We start from the raw sequence: 21,983 nt of genomic DNA on the forward strand, positions 1-21,983 counted from the left end.
TGGTTTTACTATGAATTTAAGTGTACATATTAAAGTAACTTTAAATTGTGAGGTACTTTAATGTTTCCCTTTCTAATCTCATTCAACTTGCTTATTCCTGGAATAAATTGTGTTGTGGTATGTGTGTGTGTTGGAGGAACACTCCTTCCAGCCACCTTCACCCCAACTTACATCAAGCAGAGAATGTAGGTTAAAATCACTTCTATGATCTATGGTCTCAAGGGTCAGTGCCATGAAAAGGACCAAATAAGAGAAATTATTCTCTTCAAAATAACAGAAACTATAATGTTTAAATAAACATACTTGAAATTATGAGACAGTCTTAGAATTATATGTCAAGTTTTTATAGATGACAGTTCCTGGCACAGTTAATTTTTTTTTCATTATTAAGGTTATAAGATCAATAGGGAGATAGTTTGGTTAGTGTACAGTGCCACAGTGACTTTTCTTGCTGTCTTTTCAGCTTTATTGAGATAGAATTGACAGATAGCATTGTGTAAATAAATAAGGTGTTACCTCATGTTGATTTTTTATTTTTATTTTGCTTTTAATTTATATCCAAATTAGTTAGCATATAGTGCAACAATGATTTCAGGAGTAGATTCCTTAATGCCCCTTACCCATTTAGCCCATCCCCTCTCCCACAACTCCTCAGGTAACCCTCTGTTTGTTCTCCATATTTAAGAGTCTCTTATGTTTTGTTCCCCTCTGTTTTTATATTATTTTTGTTTCCCTTCTCTTACGTTCATCTGTTTTGTCTCTTAACGTCCTCATATGAGTGAAGTCATATATTTGTCTTTCTCTGACTGACTAATTTCGCATAGCATAATATCCTCCAGTTCCATCCATGTAGTTGCAAATGGCAAGATTTCACTCTTTTTGATTGCCAAGTAATACTCCATTGTATATATATACCACATCTTCTGTATCCATTCATCCATCAATGGACATTTGGGCTCTTTCCATACTTTGGCTATTGTTGATAGTGCTGCTATAAACATAGGGGTGCATGTGTCCCTTTGAAACAGCACACCTGTATCCCTTGGATAAATGCCTAGTAGTGCAATTGCTGGGTCATAGGGTAGTTCTATTTTTAGTTTTTTGAGGAACCTCCATACTGTTTTCCAGAGTGGCTGTACCAGCTTGCATTCCCACCAGCAGTGCAAAAGAGATCCTCTTTCTCCACAGCCTCGGCAACATCTGTTGTTGCCTGAGTTGTTACTGTTAGCCATTCTGACAGTTGTGAGGTGTATCTCATTGTGGTTTTGATTTGTATTACCCTGATGATGAGTGATGTTGAGCATTTTTTCATGTGTCGGTTGGCGATCTAGATGTCTTCTTTGGAGAAGTCTCATTTCATGTCTTTTGCCCATTTCTTCACTGGATGATTTGTTTTTTGGGTGTTGAGTTGGATAAGTTCTTTATAGATTTTGGATACTAACCCTTTATCTGATATGTCATTTTGCAAATATCTTCTCCTATTCTGTCAGTAGCCTTTTAGTTTTGCCGATTGTTTCCTTTGCTGTGCAGAAGCTTTTTATTTTGATGAGGTCCCAGTAGTTCATTTTGGCTTTTGTTTCCCTTGCCTCTGGAGACGTGTTCAGTAAGAAGTTGCTGCGGCCAAGGTCAAAGAGGTTTTTGCCTGCTTTAACCTCGAGGATTATGATGGTTTTCTGTCTTATATTTAGGTCTTTCATCCAGTTTGAGTTTATTTTTGTGTATGGTGTAAGAAAGTGGTCCAAGTTCATTCTTCTGCATGTCGCTGTCCAGTTTTCCCAGCACCACTTGCTGAAGAGACTGTCTTTATTCCATTGGATATTCTTTCCTGCTTTGTCAAAGATTAGTTGGTCATACGTTTGTGGGTCCATTTCTGGGTTCTCTATTCTGTTCCATTGATCTGAGTGTTCTTGTGCCGTACCATACTGTCTTGATGATTACAGCTTTGTAGTATAGCTTGAGGTCTGGGATTATGATACCCCCTGGTTTGGTTTTCTTTTTCAGGATTGCTTTGGCTATTCGGGGTCTTTACTGGTTCCATACAAATTTTAGGATTGTTTATTGTAGCTCTGTGAAGAATGCTGGTGTTATTTTAAAGGGATTGAATTGAATATGTAGATTGCTTTGGGTAGTATTGACATTTTAACAATATTTGTTCTTCCTGTCCAGGAGCATGGAATCTTTTCTATTTTTTTTTGTGTATGTGTGTGTGTGTGTGTCTTCTCCAGTTTCTTTCATAAGTTTTCTATAGTTTTCAGTGTATAGATTTTTCACCTCTTTTTTTTTTTTTTTTTCAGATTTACTCCTGAGTATTTTATGGGTTTTGGTGCAGTTGTAAATGGGCTCAAACCTTGATTTCTCTTTCTGTTGCTTCATTGTTGGTGACTAGGAATGCAGCCGATTTCTGTGCATTGATTTTATATCCTGCAACTTTGCTGAATTCATGAATCAATGCTAGCAGATTTTTGGTGGAATCTTTTGGGTTTTCCATAGAGAGTATCATGTCATCTGCGAAGAGTGAATGTTTGACCTCTTCCTGGCTGATTTGGATGCCTTTTATTTCTGTTTTGTCTGATTGCAGAGGCTAAGACTTCCAATACTATGTTGAGTAACAGTGGCAAGAGTGGACATCCCTGTCTTGTTCTTGACCTTAGGGGGAAAGCTCTCAGGTTTTCCCCATTGAGGATGATATTAGCATTGGGTCGTTTATATAGGGCTTATGATCTCAAGGTATGGTCCCTCTATCCCTACTTTCTTGAGGGTTTTTATCAAGAAAGGATCCTGTATTTTGTCTAATGCTTTCTCTGCATCTATTGAGAGGATCATATGGTTCTTGTCCTATATTTTATTGATCTGATGAATCACGTTACTTGTTTTGCGGATATTGAACCAGCCCTACATCTCAGGTATAAATCCCACTTGGTCGTGGGGAATACGTTTTTTAATGTATTGTTGGATCCGGTTGGCTAATATCCTGTTGAGGATTTTTGCATCCAGGTTCATCAGGGAAATTGGTCTATAGTTCTCCTTTTTAGTGGGATCTCTTTCTGGTTTTGGAATCAAGGTACTGCTGGCCTCATAGATAGAGTTTGGAAGTTTTCCTTCCATTTCTATTTTGGAACAGGTTCAAGAGAGTAGGTGTTTAAATGTTTGGTAGAATTCCCCTGGAAAGCCATCTGCCCTTGGACTCTTGTTTTTTTGGGAGATTTTGATTTTCAGTTTGATTTCTTTACGGGTTGTGGGTCTGTTCAAATTTTCTATTTTTTCCTGTTTCAGTTTGGTAGTATATATGTTTCTAAGAATTTGTCCATTTCCAGATTGCCCATTTTATTGGCATATAATTGCTCATAATATTCTCTTATTATTGTTTTTATTTGTGCTGTGTTGGTTTTGATGTCTACTCTTTCATTCTTTATTTTATTTACTGGGTCCTTTCCTTTTCCTTTTTGAACTGGCTACTGGTTTATCAATTTTGTTAATTCTTTCAGAGAAGCAGCTTCTTGTTTCATTGATCTGTTCCACTGTGTTTTTTTTGGTTTAAACAGCATTATTTTCTCCTCTAATCTTTATTATTTCTTGTCTTCTGCTAGTTTTGGGTTTTATTTGCTGTTCTTTTCCCAGCTCCTTAAGGCGTAAGGTTAGGTTGTGTATCTGAGATCATTTTTCCTTCTGTAGGAAGGCCTGGATTGCTATATACTTTCCTCCTGTGACCACCTTTGCTGCGTCCCAGAGGTTTTGGATTGTGGTGTTATCATTTTCATTGGCTTCTGTATACTTTTTAATTTCCTCTTTAGCTTCTTGGTTGACCCATTCATTCTTTAGTAGGATGTTCTTTAGTCTCCAAGTATTTGTTACCTTTCCAAATTTTTTGTGGTTGATTTCAAGTTTTTTAGTGTTGTGGTCTGAAATTATGCACGGTATGATCTCAATTTTTTGTACTTCCTGAGGTCTGATTTGTGTTCCAGTATGTGGTCTATTCTGGAGAATGTTCCACGTGCACTGGAGAAGAATGTGTATTCTGCTGCTTTAGGATGAAATGTGCTGAATATATCTGTTAAGTCCATCTGGTCCAGTGTGTCATTCAAAGCCATTGTTTCCTTGTTGATTTTTTGATAAGATGATCTGTCCATTGCTGTGAGTGGGGTGTTGATGTCTCCTACTATTATGGTATTACTATCAATGAGTTTCTTTATGTTTGTGGTTAATTGATGTATATATTTGGGCGCAGCACATTGGGGGTATAAATGTTTACAATTATTAGGTCTTATTGGTGGATAGACCCCTTAGTTATGGTATAATGCCCTTCTTCATCTCTTGATACAGTCTTTATTGTAAAGTCTAGATTGTCTGATATAAGTATGGCTACTCCAGTTTTCTTTTGTTGACCATTAGCATGATAGATGGTTCTCCATCCCCTTACTTTCAATGTGAAGGTGTCTTTAGGTCTAAAGTGGGTCTCTTGTAAACAACATATCGATGGATCTTGTTTTCTTATCAATTTTGTTACCCTATGTGTTTTGATTGGAGCATTGAGTCCATTGACGTTTAGAGTGAGTACTAAAAGATATGTATTTATTGCCATTATGATGCTTGTAGAGTTGGAGTTTCTGGTGGTATTCTCTGGTCCTTTCTAATCCTTGTTGCTTTTGGTGTTTATTTATTTATTTATTTTTGTATTTGTTTATTAATTTTTTCATCTTTTCTCCCCTAAGAAAGTCCCCCTTAAAATTTCTTGCAGGACTGGTTTAGTGGTCACAAACTCATTTAATTTTTGTTTGTCTGGGAAACTTTTTATCTCTCCTGTTTTGAATGACAGACTTACTGGATAAAGAATTCTTGGCTGCATATTTTTCTGATTGAGCACATTGAATATATGCTGCCACTCCTTTCTGGCCTGCCAAGTTTCTGTGGATGGGTCTGCTGCAAACCTGATCTGTTTCCCTTATAGTTTAAGGACTTTTTGTCCCTTGCTGCTTTGATGATTCTCTCCTTGCCTCAGTATTTTGTGAATTTGACTATGATATGCCTTGTTGATGATTGGTTTTTGTTGAATGTAATGGGAGTCCTGTGTGCTTCCCGGATTTTGATGTTTGTGTCTCTCCCTAGGTTAGGGATGTTTTTCGCTATGACTTGTTCACATAATCCTTCTATCCCTGTTTCTCTCTCTTCCTTTTCTGGGACCCCTATGATTCTGATGTCCCTCTCACGATTGCTCTAGTTCTTAAATTGTGCTCTTTTGCCTTAATCTCCCTCTTGTTTTCTGCTTCATTATTCTCCACAGGTTTGTCCTCTATATTGTGATTCTCTGTTCTGCCTCATCCATCCTTGCTGCTGCAGCATCCATTTGAGATTGCAGCTCCGTTATAGCATTTTTTATTTCATCCTGACTAGCTTTTACTTCTTTTATCTTCGCAGAAAGGGATTCTAATCTGTTTTTGACTGCAGCCAATATTCTTATTATTGTGATTCTAAATTCTGGTTCAGACATATTACTTTTATCTTTGTTGGTTAAGTCCCTGGCTGTCATTTCTTCCTGCTCTTTCTTTTGGAGTGAATTCCTTCGTTTCATCATTTTGAAGGGAGAAAAGGAATTAATGAGGTAGAATAAATTAAAATTAAAATAAAATAAAAAATTAAAAACAAACAAACACACACACTCTCACACAAATCAAATAAATGATGCTAGATCCTAGGTGTGTTTTGGTCTGGGTGTTGAAAGTGGCTTGATAGACTAGAGAAAAGGGGGGAAAAAAAGAAATCATTTGAGAATTTGAAAAAATGAATACACTGATGTAGACTAAAATGAAATGATGGAAGTAAACTAGAATTTGAAAAAATTTACACAAAAGTAAAAAATATAGTAAAAAAAATAAAGAAAAATATTTTTAATAAAAATTGAAAGTAAAAATGAATTTTTTTCTTTTTCTGTATTCATGAAAAAGAAAAGAAACGAAAAAAAGAAAAAGGAAGGGAAGTAAGGAATGAAGGAAGGAATGAACGAAAAAAAGAAAGGAAGAAACAAAGGAAGAAAATTGAATAGTTGGACCAGCTAACAGACTGAAATATGACTGAAATTGCTTCGTTTTCCCCTAGAAGTCAAACTCTGAAGCGTTTTATAGTCCGTAAGCTAAGCAGGTGGTGAGACTTGTGTTCTTGAAGAGTGAGGTTGGCCCAGTTGGTCAGGGCTTAGTGTAATGGCTCCATTCTCCTCTAGATGGCAGTGCTAGCATACTGGGGTGGATTGTTGTGGTGCTTGTAGGTGCGTATGCGCATGCACAGGAGCGGTGAAAATGGTGTCACCCAGCTACCCAGTCTCTAGTATTGGAACTCTGTTCTCCACAATCAGCAATTGTGCACCCGTCCTTTGTCTTCAGCTTCCATCCACTACCACTTCCACACTGTCCGTGACCAAGCCCCAGGCACCACCTGCCTCCCCAGTTTTGTCTCAGATGGGGCTGCCTTCCCCGGCCCCCCACTTCTAAGGGAATGTGGCATCGACCTGCACTGCCTGTCTGCAGAGGGTCTCATCGAGCAATGGCCAGGTGCTGGCTGCACCCTGGAACGCTTGTGACACCATGCTGTTGCCAATGCCTAGACACTGTGGCCATGTGCCAGTCCACCCCAGAAAAAGTTTGTGAGAGAGTGTAACAGCAGCGCCTCAGGGATTATGGAAAATCACAACACACATATGGCACCAGGCTTCACCCGCAATGACCTTGTTTCAGTACTAGTGAATGTGGCCGTTCTCTGGGGTCTCCTGGGCCCAGGTGGCCTCACAGCCTCCACCAAATGTCCTTCCAGCAGTGGAACTGCTTCTCCCCGTGTGGCCCAAGAACCTCCTGGACCCCACTCTGTTCCTGGGGATTTGCTCTTTCCACCAGAGCACCACTAGGTATCGAGCTGCAGAGTTTTAGACTCCGTGCTCCCCCTGTTTACCGTTTTAATGGAATTTAAACCCTCTCATTTCTCCTTTCTCCTTTCTCCCTTTTTAGTTCAGTCCCTGTGGCTGTCTCCAATTTTCCACTTTCTCTCCAGCTGCTTTTGGAGAGGGGTGCTTTTCCCATATTCCGTCCCCCCCATCTCCATCCTCTCTCCATGGCTTCTCTCTCCCCAAGTTCCCCTCTCCACACCCCATTCCTGCTGAATTCTATGGTTCAGGTTGTGCAGATTGTTGTGTTAATCTTCAGATCAGTTTCCTAGGTGTGCAGGGTGGTTTAATGTTAGTTTGGCTGTATTTCATGGTCGGGAGACACACAAAAAACTCCCATGCCGTTCTGCCATCTTGGCTCCTCTCCATGTTGATTTGATATACATGTACATGTATCTTGCAACATGATTACCACCTTAGCATTAGCTAACACCTCTGTCACGTCACATAATTCCATTTCTTTTTTGTGATGAGAACATTTGAAATTTAATCTAAGCAGTTTTCAAGTATATGATATATAATTTTAACTATATTCATAATACTGTGCATTAGTTCCTTAGAATGTGTTCATCTTCTTACTGGAAATTTGTACCTTTTATCAACATCTCCCTCTTCCCCCCCACCCTCCAGCCTCTGGTAACCACTATTTCTGTCTTCGTGTCTATGACTTGAGGTTTTGTTTTGTTTTGTTTTGTTTTTTAAGATTCCATATGTGAGTGATACCATGTAGTATTTGTCTGTCTCTATCTGACTTATTTCACTTAAGGATGATACCCTAAAGGTCCATCCATGTTCTCCTATCTTACAATGAGGAATATTTTACTGCTATTGTCAACATGACTATGATAGTGGCAGCCACAGTGCCATTACAGCAGGCTTGCTCTTGGTGCTTGGGGTGCATCTGTAACTGAGACGAACATAGTCACAGTCCAGTGAGTTGGAGTTAAGACACCCTTTGTGGGGAGAAATGACCAACTTTCAGGTCTAGAGTTGCCCAGGGCTGGTATTTGTAAGATCAGGGTTGGTTCTGCAAACTATAAGACCTAAGTCATGTTTTTCACTACAATATAGCTCATTTAGTTTTGTTTTGTGGGTACATACTGGATGTTAAAACCCCTGCTTGCTGTCTTAAAATTGGGTGTTCTTGGTGTGAGAAGGTGGAGTGAAGATGTGGATGGATTGGTATGTGGGGGAAATTGTTCTTGGGAGACTTGACGGATGTCTAACTGATGGTTTATCTGCAGTGCCACTTCATGTGTGAACAGCACCACTGAGTTTAGTGGTTTTGTTTTTCTTGTTAGTAGCCCTAGAGAATGAAGACATTAAAATACATTTTGTGAGCTTTTGGTGATTTTATCTGCTCAAAGAAATCTTAGTTTCACTGCTTTCATTTTTTATTACTGATAGAATCATTCAGTTATCAAAGAGTTATGAACTCCCCAAATTTTATTGTGTATGCAGTAAAATTCACAATACAAAAACAGTTTATGGATAGAAGTTATTTTTTAATTAAAATTATGATTTCGCTATGCACATATTAAAATTCTCCATATCTACCTTTCTGTACAAATCGTTATTTTACAGTCTAATTTCTGCCTATTAAATTTTCACTATAAAAGATATAATGATAAGTGAATTTTTTACTTGTACTTGTTTTCATACTTTTTAGAGGAGTTAAAATTATTAGTTGGTATTTTTTTGTTACCTTTAAAATACAATGACTAAAACCTAATTTTGAGCTTTTATAGCTTTGTCCCAAATTCTTTTATTGTACACACACAAAAAAAAGTGCTTGGGAATTTAGTATCCACAGCCTACCGATTAGTAATCGGCCTTTTAAAACTATTCGGTCACATTGATGTATCTTTTCATTTATGAAGCCTCAGATCACAAAGTTTATATTTTTAAATGACAAATACTTAATAATAATTGTCTTTGAAGAAAAATGTTTTAACCTTTAATCAGATTTCAAATATTCATTTAGCCACCATTATGTGGTTTGATGGGAACAAGGGAATATATTTTTTTCTCATGTTACAGAAATTTAGCATTCTGCATTAAAAGCATGTGGGGAAAATGGCTATCTTGACAAAGTTTTTATATAAGGTCTTTAAAATTTCAACAGAATTTCAACATTATTTAGATAAAACAATTATGTTACAAAGACAACTTTTAACGTGATCAGGCCACCCACAGTGTGGGCTAAAGAATATGGCATGCAAGCCACCCAGTGAGACTGAGGTCATTTTTTCATCTTTGCTTAAAGTATAGTCAGTAGACCAGATAATGTAGAAACTTTTTATGAGCAGCGATCAAATAGCCAAAAACAGTTAGTCTTTTTCTCCCCTTTCTTTGTGGTTAATTAAAAATAATTCACAAGTTGAAAAAGTTAAACTATTTTTGTCCATAGTAAATTTTGCTTTAGATAAACAACTCTGTCATTATAGTGATTTGTATAGTTTGAAGACTTATATATATATATATATATATATATATATATATATATATATATATATAATATACACATAATGTCCAGTTTGTGTATAATTTGAATTAGCTGATTTAAGAAGCAAGTATTCATTAATGATATGTTATAATTTGTCATTTAAATTGCTTATGTAATTTTTGTGCCTGTTACATGAACAGAAGATAATTTTACCAAGAAATAGGATTAGTTCTAAAATACTTCTTTTGAACAACTTTCCTGAAAGATATTTTTCTTGTTTTATTACCATATAATGCAGATATTAAATCCAGAGAATTTATCTAGTATAGTACCTGGTATCTAGTATGCCCATGCATGTGTGTGTGTGTGTATATGTGTGTTTTAACCTATTATCTGAACTAATGAAATAATCTAAGGACCCATAATTGCTATAAAATTTGGAAGAGTAGCTAAAATAAATGTAGGTTCACATCAGCAATTTTATTTGGGCCTGGTAAATATAGTTATTTTTAATATACAAAAGGACTTTGTAGGCAAAGTGGAAATGTATTTTAACAAACCATAAAAGATCTCCAATATAGCTAACTTTAAAAAAAGTCTGTTGAGTTTTAATGTAAAGCTATAATAGTAGCCTAACATGCCTAACATTTTGTTTTGTCTAAGCTTCTTTTGGTCTTTCTAAAATAGGAGCAAGTAATACTGCGGACACATTATTTCAAGAAGTATTAGGTCGAAAGGACAAGGCAGATTCCACTAGAAATGCACTCAATGTGCTTCAGCGATTTAAGTTTCTCTTCAACCTTCCTCTAAATATTGAAAGGAATATCCAAAAGGTAGAGTACATATTTATGTACCCATGGTTATGATGTCATAAATTTTAAAGAGTTATTGAGATAGTTTTTTATCGTAACCAAATGTGTTCATGATACTTTACTGACAGTCTCCAAAATGTTTCTTTATTTTAAAGGGTGATTATGATGTGGTTATTAATGATTATGAAAAGGCCAAGTCACTCTTTGGGAAAACGGAGGTGCAGGTTTTCAAGAAATGTAAGATTTGTTTATTACTTTTAGATCTTCTACTTTACTTTTACAGGAAGAATGTAGAATGCATTCTGCAGAGAAAGTTATTTGAATTTTAATTTTTGTTATATGGTGCTCTTTTTAAAATGTAAAACAGTTGCTTCAAAAATAAAATGGCTTTTCTTACCAAGATGTAGCAAAGATGAACAACCGCAGCTATAGGATAAGTTAGTCTTGTACATTCTGTGCTGCTTGTTAATCATAATGCTATTAAAAAAATATTTTTTACTGGAAAGAATCAATTACAGATACTTTATAGAGATGGAAACTTAGTTTTAATCTTCTCTTTTCGGAAAAAAGATTATGTTTATGAATTCTAACCTTAAAGTGAACTAACACAATTTTTGAAATTATCTCTAATACAAGAGTTATAAAAAGTAAGAAAAGCCTAAAATGTCCTATGGTAATGCCTTATCAACTAGGAGAAATATCATAGGGCTTTATTAAATTTCTAAATGAAATCCATAAGGACTCAGAAAACTTAATTTCATTTTTTTATTGTGGTAAATTTACATGCAATGAAATGTACAAACCTTACTTACATATTACAGGTCAGTGAGTTTGACAAAATGCTCACACCCATGTAACCCACACCCAGCAAGTTTCCTTGTGCCTCTTTTTAGTCAACCCCTATCCCCCAAGGCAATCACTGTTCTACTTGCCATAATTTGATTTTAAGTCTCCATTTTCTAATCTTATATGTTCTTTCCTTTTTAAATAGATTATGCTGAAGTAGAAACACGGATTGAAACTTTAAGAGAATTACTTCTGGATAAATTGCTTGAGACACCATCAACTCTACATGACCAAAAACGTTACATAAGGTAAACCTTTTGCAAGAATTTTGACAAATCACATGTACCTTATAGTACTAGATACATCATTTGGGGGAAATTAGGAGACTGATGAAATGGTGAAAGGGAAGATAAATAGAAATTTAGTGGTATCCAGTATAGGACACCAAAATTCTTTTGTATACTAACAAATTTGGGAGTATTCAGGGCAAGAAAATTCTGCTTGTTTGGGGAAAGGGAAAGTGGCCTCACTGTTTAGTCATTTCTTCCTCCTGCTCAATAAGGATTTACCTAACCTAGCCGGACAGTGTGGGTGTTGCACTCTGTGGGCACCCAGAGATCACAGGCAGGGGGCTTCTTGTCTGGTTTAGAGCACAACACTGTCACATTCTGGGTGGGAAATTCTTCATGCCACAAGAGTGGGCTGTGGCTCAGTGGTATAGAAAATTCTGAAAGGTTTTAGTATTGAGAAGAAAAAATAAATAAATTTTAAAAATTGCAGTAATATGAAAAGTGATGGATACCACAGGGTATGATGAGAAGAAGGCCTTAGAAGGAAGCATTATAGCAGGGTGGTAACTGGCTGTTCCCTTTCGGTGACTTACTTGCATTCTCTTTTCAGTTTCTTGATCTGAGATGACATGATAACACAATCTACATCTTAGGGTAGTTATAAAGATAATCAAAGAATGCATTTAAGGATTTAATACAGCACCTGGCACATAAGCAGTCAATATATTACATACATATGTAATGTTTATACCAGGATTTGGAGATAAAGCATATAAATTACAAACTTTTTATATCTATGATTTAAAAGTATTAACTTTTTTTTTTTGAATGTGGCCTTTATTCTCAGAATAAGCTACTTTCCAAACTTAATGCCCTCTCTCTTTAATTAGTGAAGTTTATGGAGTATTCAGTACTTATAAAATAATAGATTGACTATATATATTTATGCATTTGGCTGTTGTTACCATATGACCATTGAAAATGATTTCCAGGTATGAAAAGAAGGTCTGGCCTGAAAGCTGCTGTGTTTGCAATGGTGGTGGGGACAATGATCCACACTCAAGACTTGCATTCTTGGTGATTCAGTAGAATAGTAGCAACATGAGCCTTTGTCATTATCAGCACATTTGTGTTACTAAAGAAGAAAGGGAGAGGAGGCTTTAGCAGGGGAGTAGAGAATACTAACATTGATTCTGCCACTACCTGGAGTCTGTAGTACCCCTGGGCATCATGCTAGATGCACTATGTACATAAATTCTAATCCTGATAGTTACCTTGTGGAGGCATTTGTCTGATACCCGTTGTATATAGATCAGGAAATTGAACCTCAGACTTCATTCTTGCTCAGTGCACACGGCTAGCAGTAGGATTCCTCTGTTTGTCTGCTTTCAAAGCTTATCTTTGCTTTTCTCTAAGCTGTCTTCATATAGGAAAGAATGTATTTGGGGGATTTTTCTGGCTTGTAGAATAATGGAAATCTAAAGCTAGAAATAAACTATATATATGTTAGTTCTCCATCTGCTTTTTTTTTTTTTTTTTCCTTTACATGTAAAGAAAAGCTCCAGGAAGGTTAATCCTCTTGTCCAGGGATATATAGCTGGTTAGTGTCTTGTTGTCTGTGTTCCACCATGCTACTTAATTTTGCTTTGTATTTATATTTATGCTATTAAATTTGCCAATAGTAATATGTTAAACCTTATTGAATGTACAGTGTCTTTATATAGTGAATTCCCATTTATCTACATAATGTGTAGTTCTTGTAACTAATCTATTGAATATTATTTTAAAGATGATAGGTGTTAAAAAAGATTTTTTTTTTAAATGGCCTGTTTAGGTGCTTTTTTTCCTGTCATTTAAAAGGGGAAAAGAATAAGAATGTTAACAAAAATATCAAGTAGTTTACTTATTTTGTAATAATTATTTTTGATGCTTTGAGAAGACACTGAACAATTAATCCTCCCCTTTTTAAATTAAGTTTTTAGTTATTAATAAATAGGAAAAATAACATCACAACCAGGTCAAGTATCTATTGGACTTGGGAATCTATGATGATAGGTACTGTGAACATCAAGAGGGGATGGAGAGGGCTTTATCATCAGCAAAGCATGTCTTTATTAGTTCTCTTACATATTCGGAAGTTTTGCATGGTGTGATTAAAAATCAGATTACTTTTATATTTCATTTTTGTTCACTATTTTGTATAATTAAAAACTTTTGATTATTTTCACTCTTCTTATTTTGTCTTGATTCTAGTAGCTTTAGTGAGAAGCAAAGTTATGTCATATATACTTCTTTCCATATGAATGTGATCTTATTCCTGGTAATTGTTAAAAATCATGTTAGAATATGGCTAAAAATTTTAATTCTTTAATTTTAAAATACTGAGGCTGTGCTCATAATTAGCATTCTTTACCCCTCTAAAAAAGCTGTTTTGTTCTTTGATACACAGTTTTAGAAGAAATAGTAGTTAACATGTGGCATGTTTTAAACAACGATCTTTGAAATGAAATACAGTTGAGTGTTAAAACAGTGTGGGGGTTGGAGCACCAACCGTCTGCCCAGTCGAAAATCCATGTATAACTTGACTCCCCTGAAACTTAACTACTTACAGCCTAATGTTGACCGGAAGCCTTATCAGTGACGTGAATAGCCGATTAACACATTTTGCGTGTTATATACTCTATTCTTACAATAAAATAAGCCAAAGAAAATGTTATTGAGAGAATCATAAGGAAGATAAAATACATTTATGGTACAGTACTTAAAAGATCTTTGTATAAGTGGACCTACACGGTTCAAACTTGTGTTTTGAAAGGTTAGTTGTACTTATTGTTTACTACTAAAAGAAAAGAAGAAATTTATTCGATTAAGTCATGTAAGCAAGGAAAAGCCTACCACAGATTATACTTTTGAACTGCAACACTGTAGAATTTATGAGAGAACACATTTATCTTTATATCACATTTAATGTAATACCCACTAATAAGATGCTGTAAAGGATTATTAGTAAATTTTGCAAGGACCTAGGCAACATACTAAAGGAACTTATAATTTTAAAAGTTATTAAGCAAAAGAGCATATTGATTTCTCTTGCTGTATTGAGCTCTTGTAATGGACCCTTTGTATTCCTATTCAGTAGTTTAAAAATTAAAAGGAAGCAGCTTTCCTAAAAGAGTATTCCTATATTTTACCACTGACACTAAATCTGAGGATGTTATATGAGTGAAAGTGTTAGGAAAAAGTATTGTAGAAGTATTCGGAGGCAAAACAAACCTACCTAAGGAGAATGCTAAGACAAATTATCCCCAACAAGAAAGAATAAAATTATGTTTTTTGAAAAGAAATGACATAGTGTACTATTTGTCATTTTATATTACAGATGAACAAAGAGGAGAAAGCTTTGTGTGAGTGGAAGAACCAGATTATGTTGAAATATTTATGCCGGACTAAATGTATTTTGTTAGATTGTAGTTTTATTTTTGGGTGCTGTTAATTGATTTGTGCCTTTCTCAACACAGACATAGCCTATTTGCAGTCTGTAAATAGACGGTCAAGGAGACGGAAAAGGGCCAGCTCTTCGGCTTACTTTGAAGCAGTGCTGTACAGTGTGAGCTACATTGTTTAAAGGGCCCTTTTGCAGGATGATCCTAGGCTCTGCTCAGAGCCCAGGCTATCTGCATTAGCTTGTGAGGGTCAGGGTGGATAGTTCCTCAATGTGATTGATGTCAGATGTCTCAACATTTTATTTATTGCTTATTACAAAATGTTTCTCCTCTAATTAGCTGCTAATTGAGATATCGGTGAGTTAGGAAATATCTAGTACTAGAGGAACGTGGAAGAGAAGCATCTGGTGTATCCCTCAGTGATTAGGATAGAGTCACAGCTTGTAACCATTAATTAAAATTTATCATTGAACAAAATTCTTTAACCTCAAGACAATAGTTAGCTTATGGTTTAAAAATAATTTCAAGACAATAAATTCAGCTTTTGGAGTTGCTTTAATTGGATTTAACTTACTGCAGTAGTCCCCAACTTGTCTGCAGTTTCAGTTGCATGATTTCAGTTACCTGCAGTCAACTATGATCTGGAAGCATTCATCCTTCTGAAGTGTAGTCAGAAGGCCAGTAGTAGCTCAGTGCTACATCTCAGTGCCTACATCATTCCTCACACTTCATTTCCTCTTGTAGGCATTTTGTCATTTCACATCACAAGAAGGGTGAGTATAGTAAGATATTTTGAGAGAGAGCGACACTGCATTCACATAACTTTTATTATAGTATATTGTTATAATTGTCCTATTTTTATCAGTTATTGTTGTTAATCTTTTACTGTGCCCAGTTTATAAGTTAAACTTTGTCACATATATGATGACAAAACATACTATACATATAGGGTTCAGTACTGTCTGTGGTTTCAAGCATCCTCCTCAGGGTCTTGGATCATATTCCCCCTTTGGATAAGGGGTGACTACTGGATGTTTATATATTTTGTGATAGCCGAGGGCCAAATCTGGAATTTGTCAGAAATTTTTCAAATGAAATGCATTTCAATTGTCATTCTGCGTTTGGATGTTTTATTGTACAAAGAAGATGTTAAATATTTGAAACTATTTAGAAACTAAGAAAAATGCCCATCTATACTACATTTTGTAGAGAAGTGTTTTCTCAAACAGTCATGAAAGTAGAGTTCAGACTTTGGAGGTTAAGTGTTGTCACCGAATCTCTTCATGTAATAAAATAGCCTATTAGGATGTATAGAAAATGGTGTCACACTGCCATCTAGAGGCCATATTTCAGAACAGAAAGGAATAAAAAAGCAATTGAAATCAAAAGAATATTCACTAGGTGTCCTCTGCTGGCTCCCACTTGTGTTTTTTATAATGGTTGAGAACTAAGTATGGAAACACTCTGTGAAATAAATATAAATATAAATTTAAGTTCTAAGGTTTTAGGATTATTGCAAGCTGTAAATTTGTCTTCTCGGTTGTTTTTGTATAAAGTCCTAATTTTTAAAAAATACAGTTTTATTGTTTATTTTTGCATGAAAAGAAATTTGAATATATTTCATTTAGAATGAACTATTAAAAGAGTTCCTGGGTGGCTCAGTTGGTTAAGCGTCCAAGGCTCAGGTCATGATTTTTGGCTCATGGTTCGTGAGTTTGAACCCCACTCGGGCTCTGTGCTGATGGTGCAGAGCCTTCTCGGGATTCTCTCTCTGCTCCTCTCTCTCTCACTCTCTCTCTCTCTCAATAAACAAACAAACAAACAAACTTAAAAATTTTGAAGACTAATGTTAACAGGTGCTTTTACCATTTGATAAAATTTTAGTTTTTTTTTTGTTTTGTTTTGGTTTTTTTTTTTTTTTTAGTGTTTATTTTTGAGAGCGAGCATGAACCGGGTAGGGTCGGAGAGAGAGAGAGAAAGAGAGAGGGAGACAGAGAATCCAAAGACAACTCCACTCTGTCAGTAGAACCAGATGTGGCATGTGAACTCAAAAACTGTGAGATCATGACCTGAGCCAAAGTCAGATGCTTAACCGACTGAGCCACCTGGGCCCCCCTTATAAATTTTCAGGTTTTCTTAAAAAAAGTAATGATTTAAAAGAAAAATGCTAGCTTTCCTTTTATCCTTATTTATGGCTGTACAGAGGAAGCCTACTTGGTTAAACTTGGCCTTGTTTTTTCAGGTACCTGTCTGACATTCATGCACCAGGTGACCCTGCTTGGCAATGTATTGGTGCCCAACACAGATGGATCCTTCAGCTCATGCACAGCTGCAAAGAGGGCTATATACAAGATTTGAAAGGCAAGCCTGCTTCTCTTCTAGTGCCTTATGCCATTCCTTATTGTCATGCCATTCCTTATTGTCAGTTTAATATTTGGAAATGCTTAATGATTAAGGGAATGATTAATTTTCTTGATATTTGTGCCTGGTTTTTGTTTTGTTTTGTTTTGGTTTTGGTTTTGCTCCTGGTTTAGCATTATACCTGAGTGATTAACAAAACGGGAGGGAAGGGAGAAAATTCTTGATTATGCCTATATTTATGGTTGGCACCCAGTATTGATAAAGGTTTGGTTTCGGGAATAAACTTTTATGGGAAGCAACATGTTACTGTAGAAATATTAGTCTTTAATAAATGGTAGGAGTCCACTCACTATTCATCAAATATACGTTGAACCCCGCTATATGCCAAGTACTATGCCAAGTACAGATGGTGTTAAACTAACAAAAGATGAAATTATTGACAAGTAATATAAAGAAAAATCATAATATTTTGCGGGAGGAGAACGGAGGAGAATACGTTAGATGGCCATTTTTTTCTGAAAAAAAGAAACATTTAGAAAGGCCCTGGGGTAAATTTTAAAGGAAGAAGTCACAGCTGCATTCACATTCGGGTTTATCAACTTTTATTTGTATAATTCTATCATTCCACAAATATTGGATATATTCAGTTCCTGCTGTGTGTTGGCCACTATTGGGTGCTAAGGATATAACGGTCAGTGTGGCAGACAGGGGCCTGGCTCACATGAGACTTATAAAATAGCAGGGGGATATGGACAGGGAAAGTAGAAAGGACTAGTAGAATACAGTGTTACTTTCTAAGCCTGGGAAGTTCCTAGTGCCATGGTAGTAGCACTTAAGAACAGCATTCAAGGGGCGCCTGGGTGGCTCAGTTGGTTAAGCGTCCGACTTCAGCTCAGGTCACGATCTTGCAGTCTGCAAGTTCGAGCCCCGCGTCGGGCTCTGGGCTGATGGCTCAGAGCCTGGAGCTTGCTTCCGATTCTGTGTCTCCCTCTCTCTCTGCCCCTCCCCCGTTCATGCTGTGTCTCTCTCTGTCTCAAAAATAAATAAACGTTAAAAAAAAAAAAACAGCATTCAAATCAGAGTTTTGAGGTCACAGTGACATTCCAAAATCTGAAGGAAATAACACTTGTTTTGAGATCGGAATGATATATGTATGGGCCAGTTGAAATAGAGGAGGAGAAGAGGAAAGACCACTCCAGGAAGAGAAAATAGAATGTGCACAGGACTTCAAGCAAGAGAAGGCCAGTGAATTCTCTGTGGCTGGAGCTTAGTGCACAATCAAAATGGCAAGAGTAGGGGCCAGAGTTAGGAGGTGCCAAGGCTTATATGGACTTTGTTAGCCACTTCAAGGGGTTTGGACTTGATCTAGAGGACATTGGGCTGACAGTTACAGGTCTGAAGTCTGAAGCAGGGGAAAGACCCACTGAGACTTAGTATTTGAAAGACTCCTTTGGCTTCCATGTAGTGAATGGATGAGAGGGAGCAAGACTGAACAGCAAAGCTCGTTACGAGGCTGCTACATTGATTCAGGCATCTTGCCTCACATGGACGTGGTGGATATGGAGAAAGAGATACAAGAGCTGTTCAGAAACTGGAAGTGATAAGACTTGGTGATTGAAGAATGAGGAAGAAGAAGGGGTCAAAGGTCACTCCCAGATATCTGATTTCAACAACTAGTTAGGACAATGGCACCGTTGAGTTAGGGAGCATAGAAGAAAAAACTTATTTTTTTTTCTTTTGTTTGGGAAGATTGATTTGGAGTTGTCTGACATACAAGGGAAGATATCCAATAGGTAGTTTGGATTTACAGAACAAGAGATTTGGATGTGATCTGTGTGTAGGTGGCCCCTGGGAGTTGATGCATTCACCCAAGAAGAGGAAAAAAGGAGAAAATTTCAGGCAGAAATCTGGGACACAATGTTTACAGGGCTGATAGAAGAGACAAAGAGGGAGTGGTCTGCTGGGGTAGGAGGAAAGCAGGGCGTTTAATGTCATGACATCACAGAGGAGTGATCAGCAAGTTGTTTTAAGATGAAGAATAAGATGAAAAGATGTCTTTTAGATTTAGCACTGAGGCTATTGTTGGTGACCTCGGTAAATGTAGTTTCAGTGGCATGAGATGCCAAATAGATTATATAAATGTAAAAATAAATGAGACATAGTGATACTTACATGGCAAGGTTTCCAGGAGGAATAAGTGAAGTAACATAAAAACAGTCCTGGAACAGAAGGAAGTATAATAGAGAGGTCACAATTATTTGTTTATAGCATCATTTTGTCATGAATTACTTGGCTTGGTTTTGAGTACTTCCCAGCTGTAATTTTGTTCTATTCTAGGTATTTAGGAAAACCCAGATATCGCTTTATTGATGCCACATGAAAATTCCTATTAATGTCATTAATTACTTTAAAGTTTTAGCAGGTAAAAATGACCTCAAATTATATACACAGTCTGTATGTAGTCTTTAGGGATATTTAAAAGGCCTTACACATTTGTTTATTGGGTGTACTTTATTAGCCAGGACTTTCAACATTGACTTCCCATCAGAATTTCCTGGATCTTTTTAAAGACTGTCAATTCCTGACCTCTACTTTATTCCTACTGATTATTTTAGAATCTCTAAGTCTGGGCATCAGTATATATATATATATATATATTTTTTAATTTTTTTGTCAACATTATTTATTTTTGGGACAGAGAGAGACAGAGCATGAACGGGGGAGGGGCAGAGAGAGAGGGAGACACAGAATCGGAAACAGGCTCCAGGCTCCGAGCCATCAGCCCAGAGCCTGACGCGGGGCTCGAACTCACGGACCGCGAGATCGTGACCTGGCTGAAGTCGGACGCTTAACTGACTGTGCCACCCAGGCGCCCCTATTTTTTTAATGCTCTCAGATGATTCAGGAATAGCCTGGATTGAATCTGTGCACTACGTGCTGTGCTAGGGACTGGAAATACAGTGGTGAGCAAGGCGACATGGTCTCTGACCTCTTAGAGCTTGTAGCCTAGTGGGAGAGATATATATTTTTAAAAGCCACATATATAATTGTGAAAAACATCATAAAGTAGGGAGTATAAAATTCTACTTCAGTCTGTTGAGGGGGAGGTCCAAGGAAGTTTCTAAAGGAGATGATATTTCCATTGAGTCTAAATGATAAATATCAGTTATCCAGATAAAGAAGTGTAGAGTAGCCCAGATTCCTAGGAGGGCTCAATATTGTCACCCTATTCCCCAATCCACTAAATGGTTAATAAGTAACAGTGATTAACATATATCTCCAGATTCAAAGAGGATATGTGGTCTAACTAAGGATTTTCCTACTTATAAGAGACATCTGATTGTGTAATTTGGTTATGAAAATATTTGAATTTTTGGGATATGTGTAATTTATAAAGACAACATGTAGACTATTTGAAATTGGAAATGTACCATGAAATTTCACTTATCTGAACACCTGATAACACATATTGTTATGTCCATACCTGAAATATCTTATAACCAGTATTCCATTGCTAAAGGTCTGAATCTTTCTTTAAGATAAATGGAGACACACTTTTACCTGATGGATTCCTTCCCTGTCATCTTGATGTTATGTATCGCCATATGTATTTATCTAGAACTGGTTAAAATCAGTATGTCTGAAAAAAAATGATGATAGCTTATGTGTAACTGGAGCCGTACCTTTTAAATTCACTGACCAAAGTTATTGCAGATCACTTGTACTCATGAAATAATGAAAAGAATGTACGTTAAATAGATCCATTTGTTAGTGATGAGCTCTACCTAAATTTATTTTCATAAGTTGGTCTTTTTGATTAGGAAGTAAAAACATAAGAATTTATAAGTTACTCCACAGATTTTATAACCATACAAGGTAAATTTCCTAAATATATTATTAGTCACATATTTATAGGTTATATTTTAATTTTTGTCTTTCAAAAGAACATGCTTAACTGCACTCTTTTTTTCTTTTTAATTTTTTAAAAATTTATTTATTTTTGAGAGAAAGAGCATGAGCCAGGGAGGGGCAGAGAGGGAGACAGACTCTGAAGCAGGTTCCAGGCTCTGAGCTGTCAGCACGGAGCCTGATGCAGGACTCAAACCCATGAATGACAAGATCATGACCTGAGTCGAAGTCGGTTGCTTAACTGACTGAGCCACCCAGGTGCCCCTTAACTGCCCTCTTTTATTGTCAGCAAATACGACTAATAAAAACAACATAGATAATCCTAACATGGAAGAGCCTTTTACTTGGAAAATTGATGTGTTCCTTGAGCTCATATCAGGATGAGTTTTTATGATTTTATTTGCAGAATTCCAAACATACTTAAAAGCAGAAAGTGTGATAAAATAACCTCCAGTGTACCTAACCTAGTTTCAGCAGTTATCAATTCATAGCCAGTCTTACTGTATCTGTACTCTTACCTGTTTTTTACCTCCCCTCACCCTGAATTATTTTTGAAGCAGGTCGTATTCATTCATAATAATTTCAGTATGTAAGTTTCTGAGATAAAAATTCCTTTTAAAAACTGTAACCAAAACACGATTATCATTACTTAAAAGTTATTAATAACTTCTTAATATCAAATATTTAGTCTTCAAAATTCAGAATCAGTTTGATGTATCTAAGTACACTGATACCCTACCCTTTTAACTTACACTCAATGCAAAGGCAAAGGACATGAAATGTGGCATAGATATAGACTGAACATGTGTTTCCTAAAATGGAAAAACTAGCCATTAGTAAAATATGGCCCACAGGCCCATTTCTGTTCTGGTTGCTCTTATTAATGCATGTATATGTCATTGGACACATGTTAGCTCTTATATACACATAATACACATTTACTACATTCACACAGATGTAATCATATATAGTATAGGTGTATGTATGTGTGGATGTGTTTATATAAAATAT

General features: G+C 36.2%; 1 protein-coding gene across 4 annotated transcripts in view; it reads left to right on the top strand.

Moving 5' to 3' along the window:
• EXOC2 (exocyst complex component 2) overlaps positions 1 to 21,983 on the top strand; it is a 279,430-nt gene that overhangs the window by 93,691 nt on the left and 163,756 nt on the right. For all 4 annotated transcript variants that reach the window (XM_049611300.1, XM_049611301.1, XM_049611299.1 and 1 more), the window contains 4 exons: positions 10,059 to 10,204; positions 10,339 to 10,420; positions 11,175 to 11,277; positions 16,945 to 17,063. In XM_049611300.1, coding sequence (XP_049467257.1) covers positions 10,059 to 10,204; positions 10,339 to 10,420; positions 11,175 to 11,277; positions 16,945 to 17,063 — 450 coding nt within the window. The remainder of the gene's footprint in view (positions 1 to 10,058; positions 10,205 to 10,338; positions 10,421 to 11,174; positions 11,278 to 16,944; positions 17,064 to 21,983) is intronic.

This window comes from Panthera uncia (assembly GCF_023721935.1).
Source record: "Panthera uncia isolate 11264 chromosome B2 unlocalized genomic scaffold, Puncia_PCG_1.0 HiC_scaffold_25, whole genome shotgun sequence".
Lineage (NCBI taxonomy): Eukaryota > Metazoa > Chordata > Mammalia > Carnivora > Felidae > Panthera > Panthera uncia.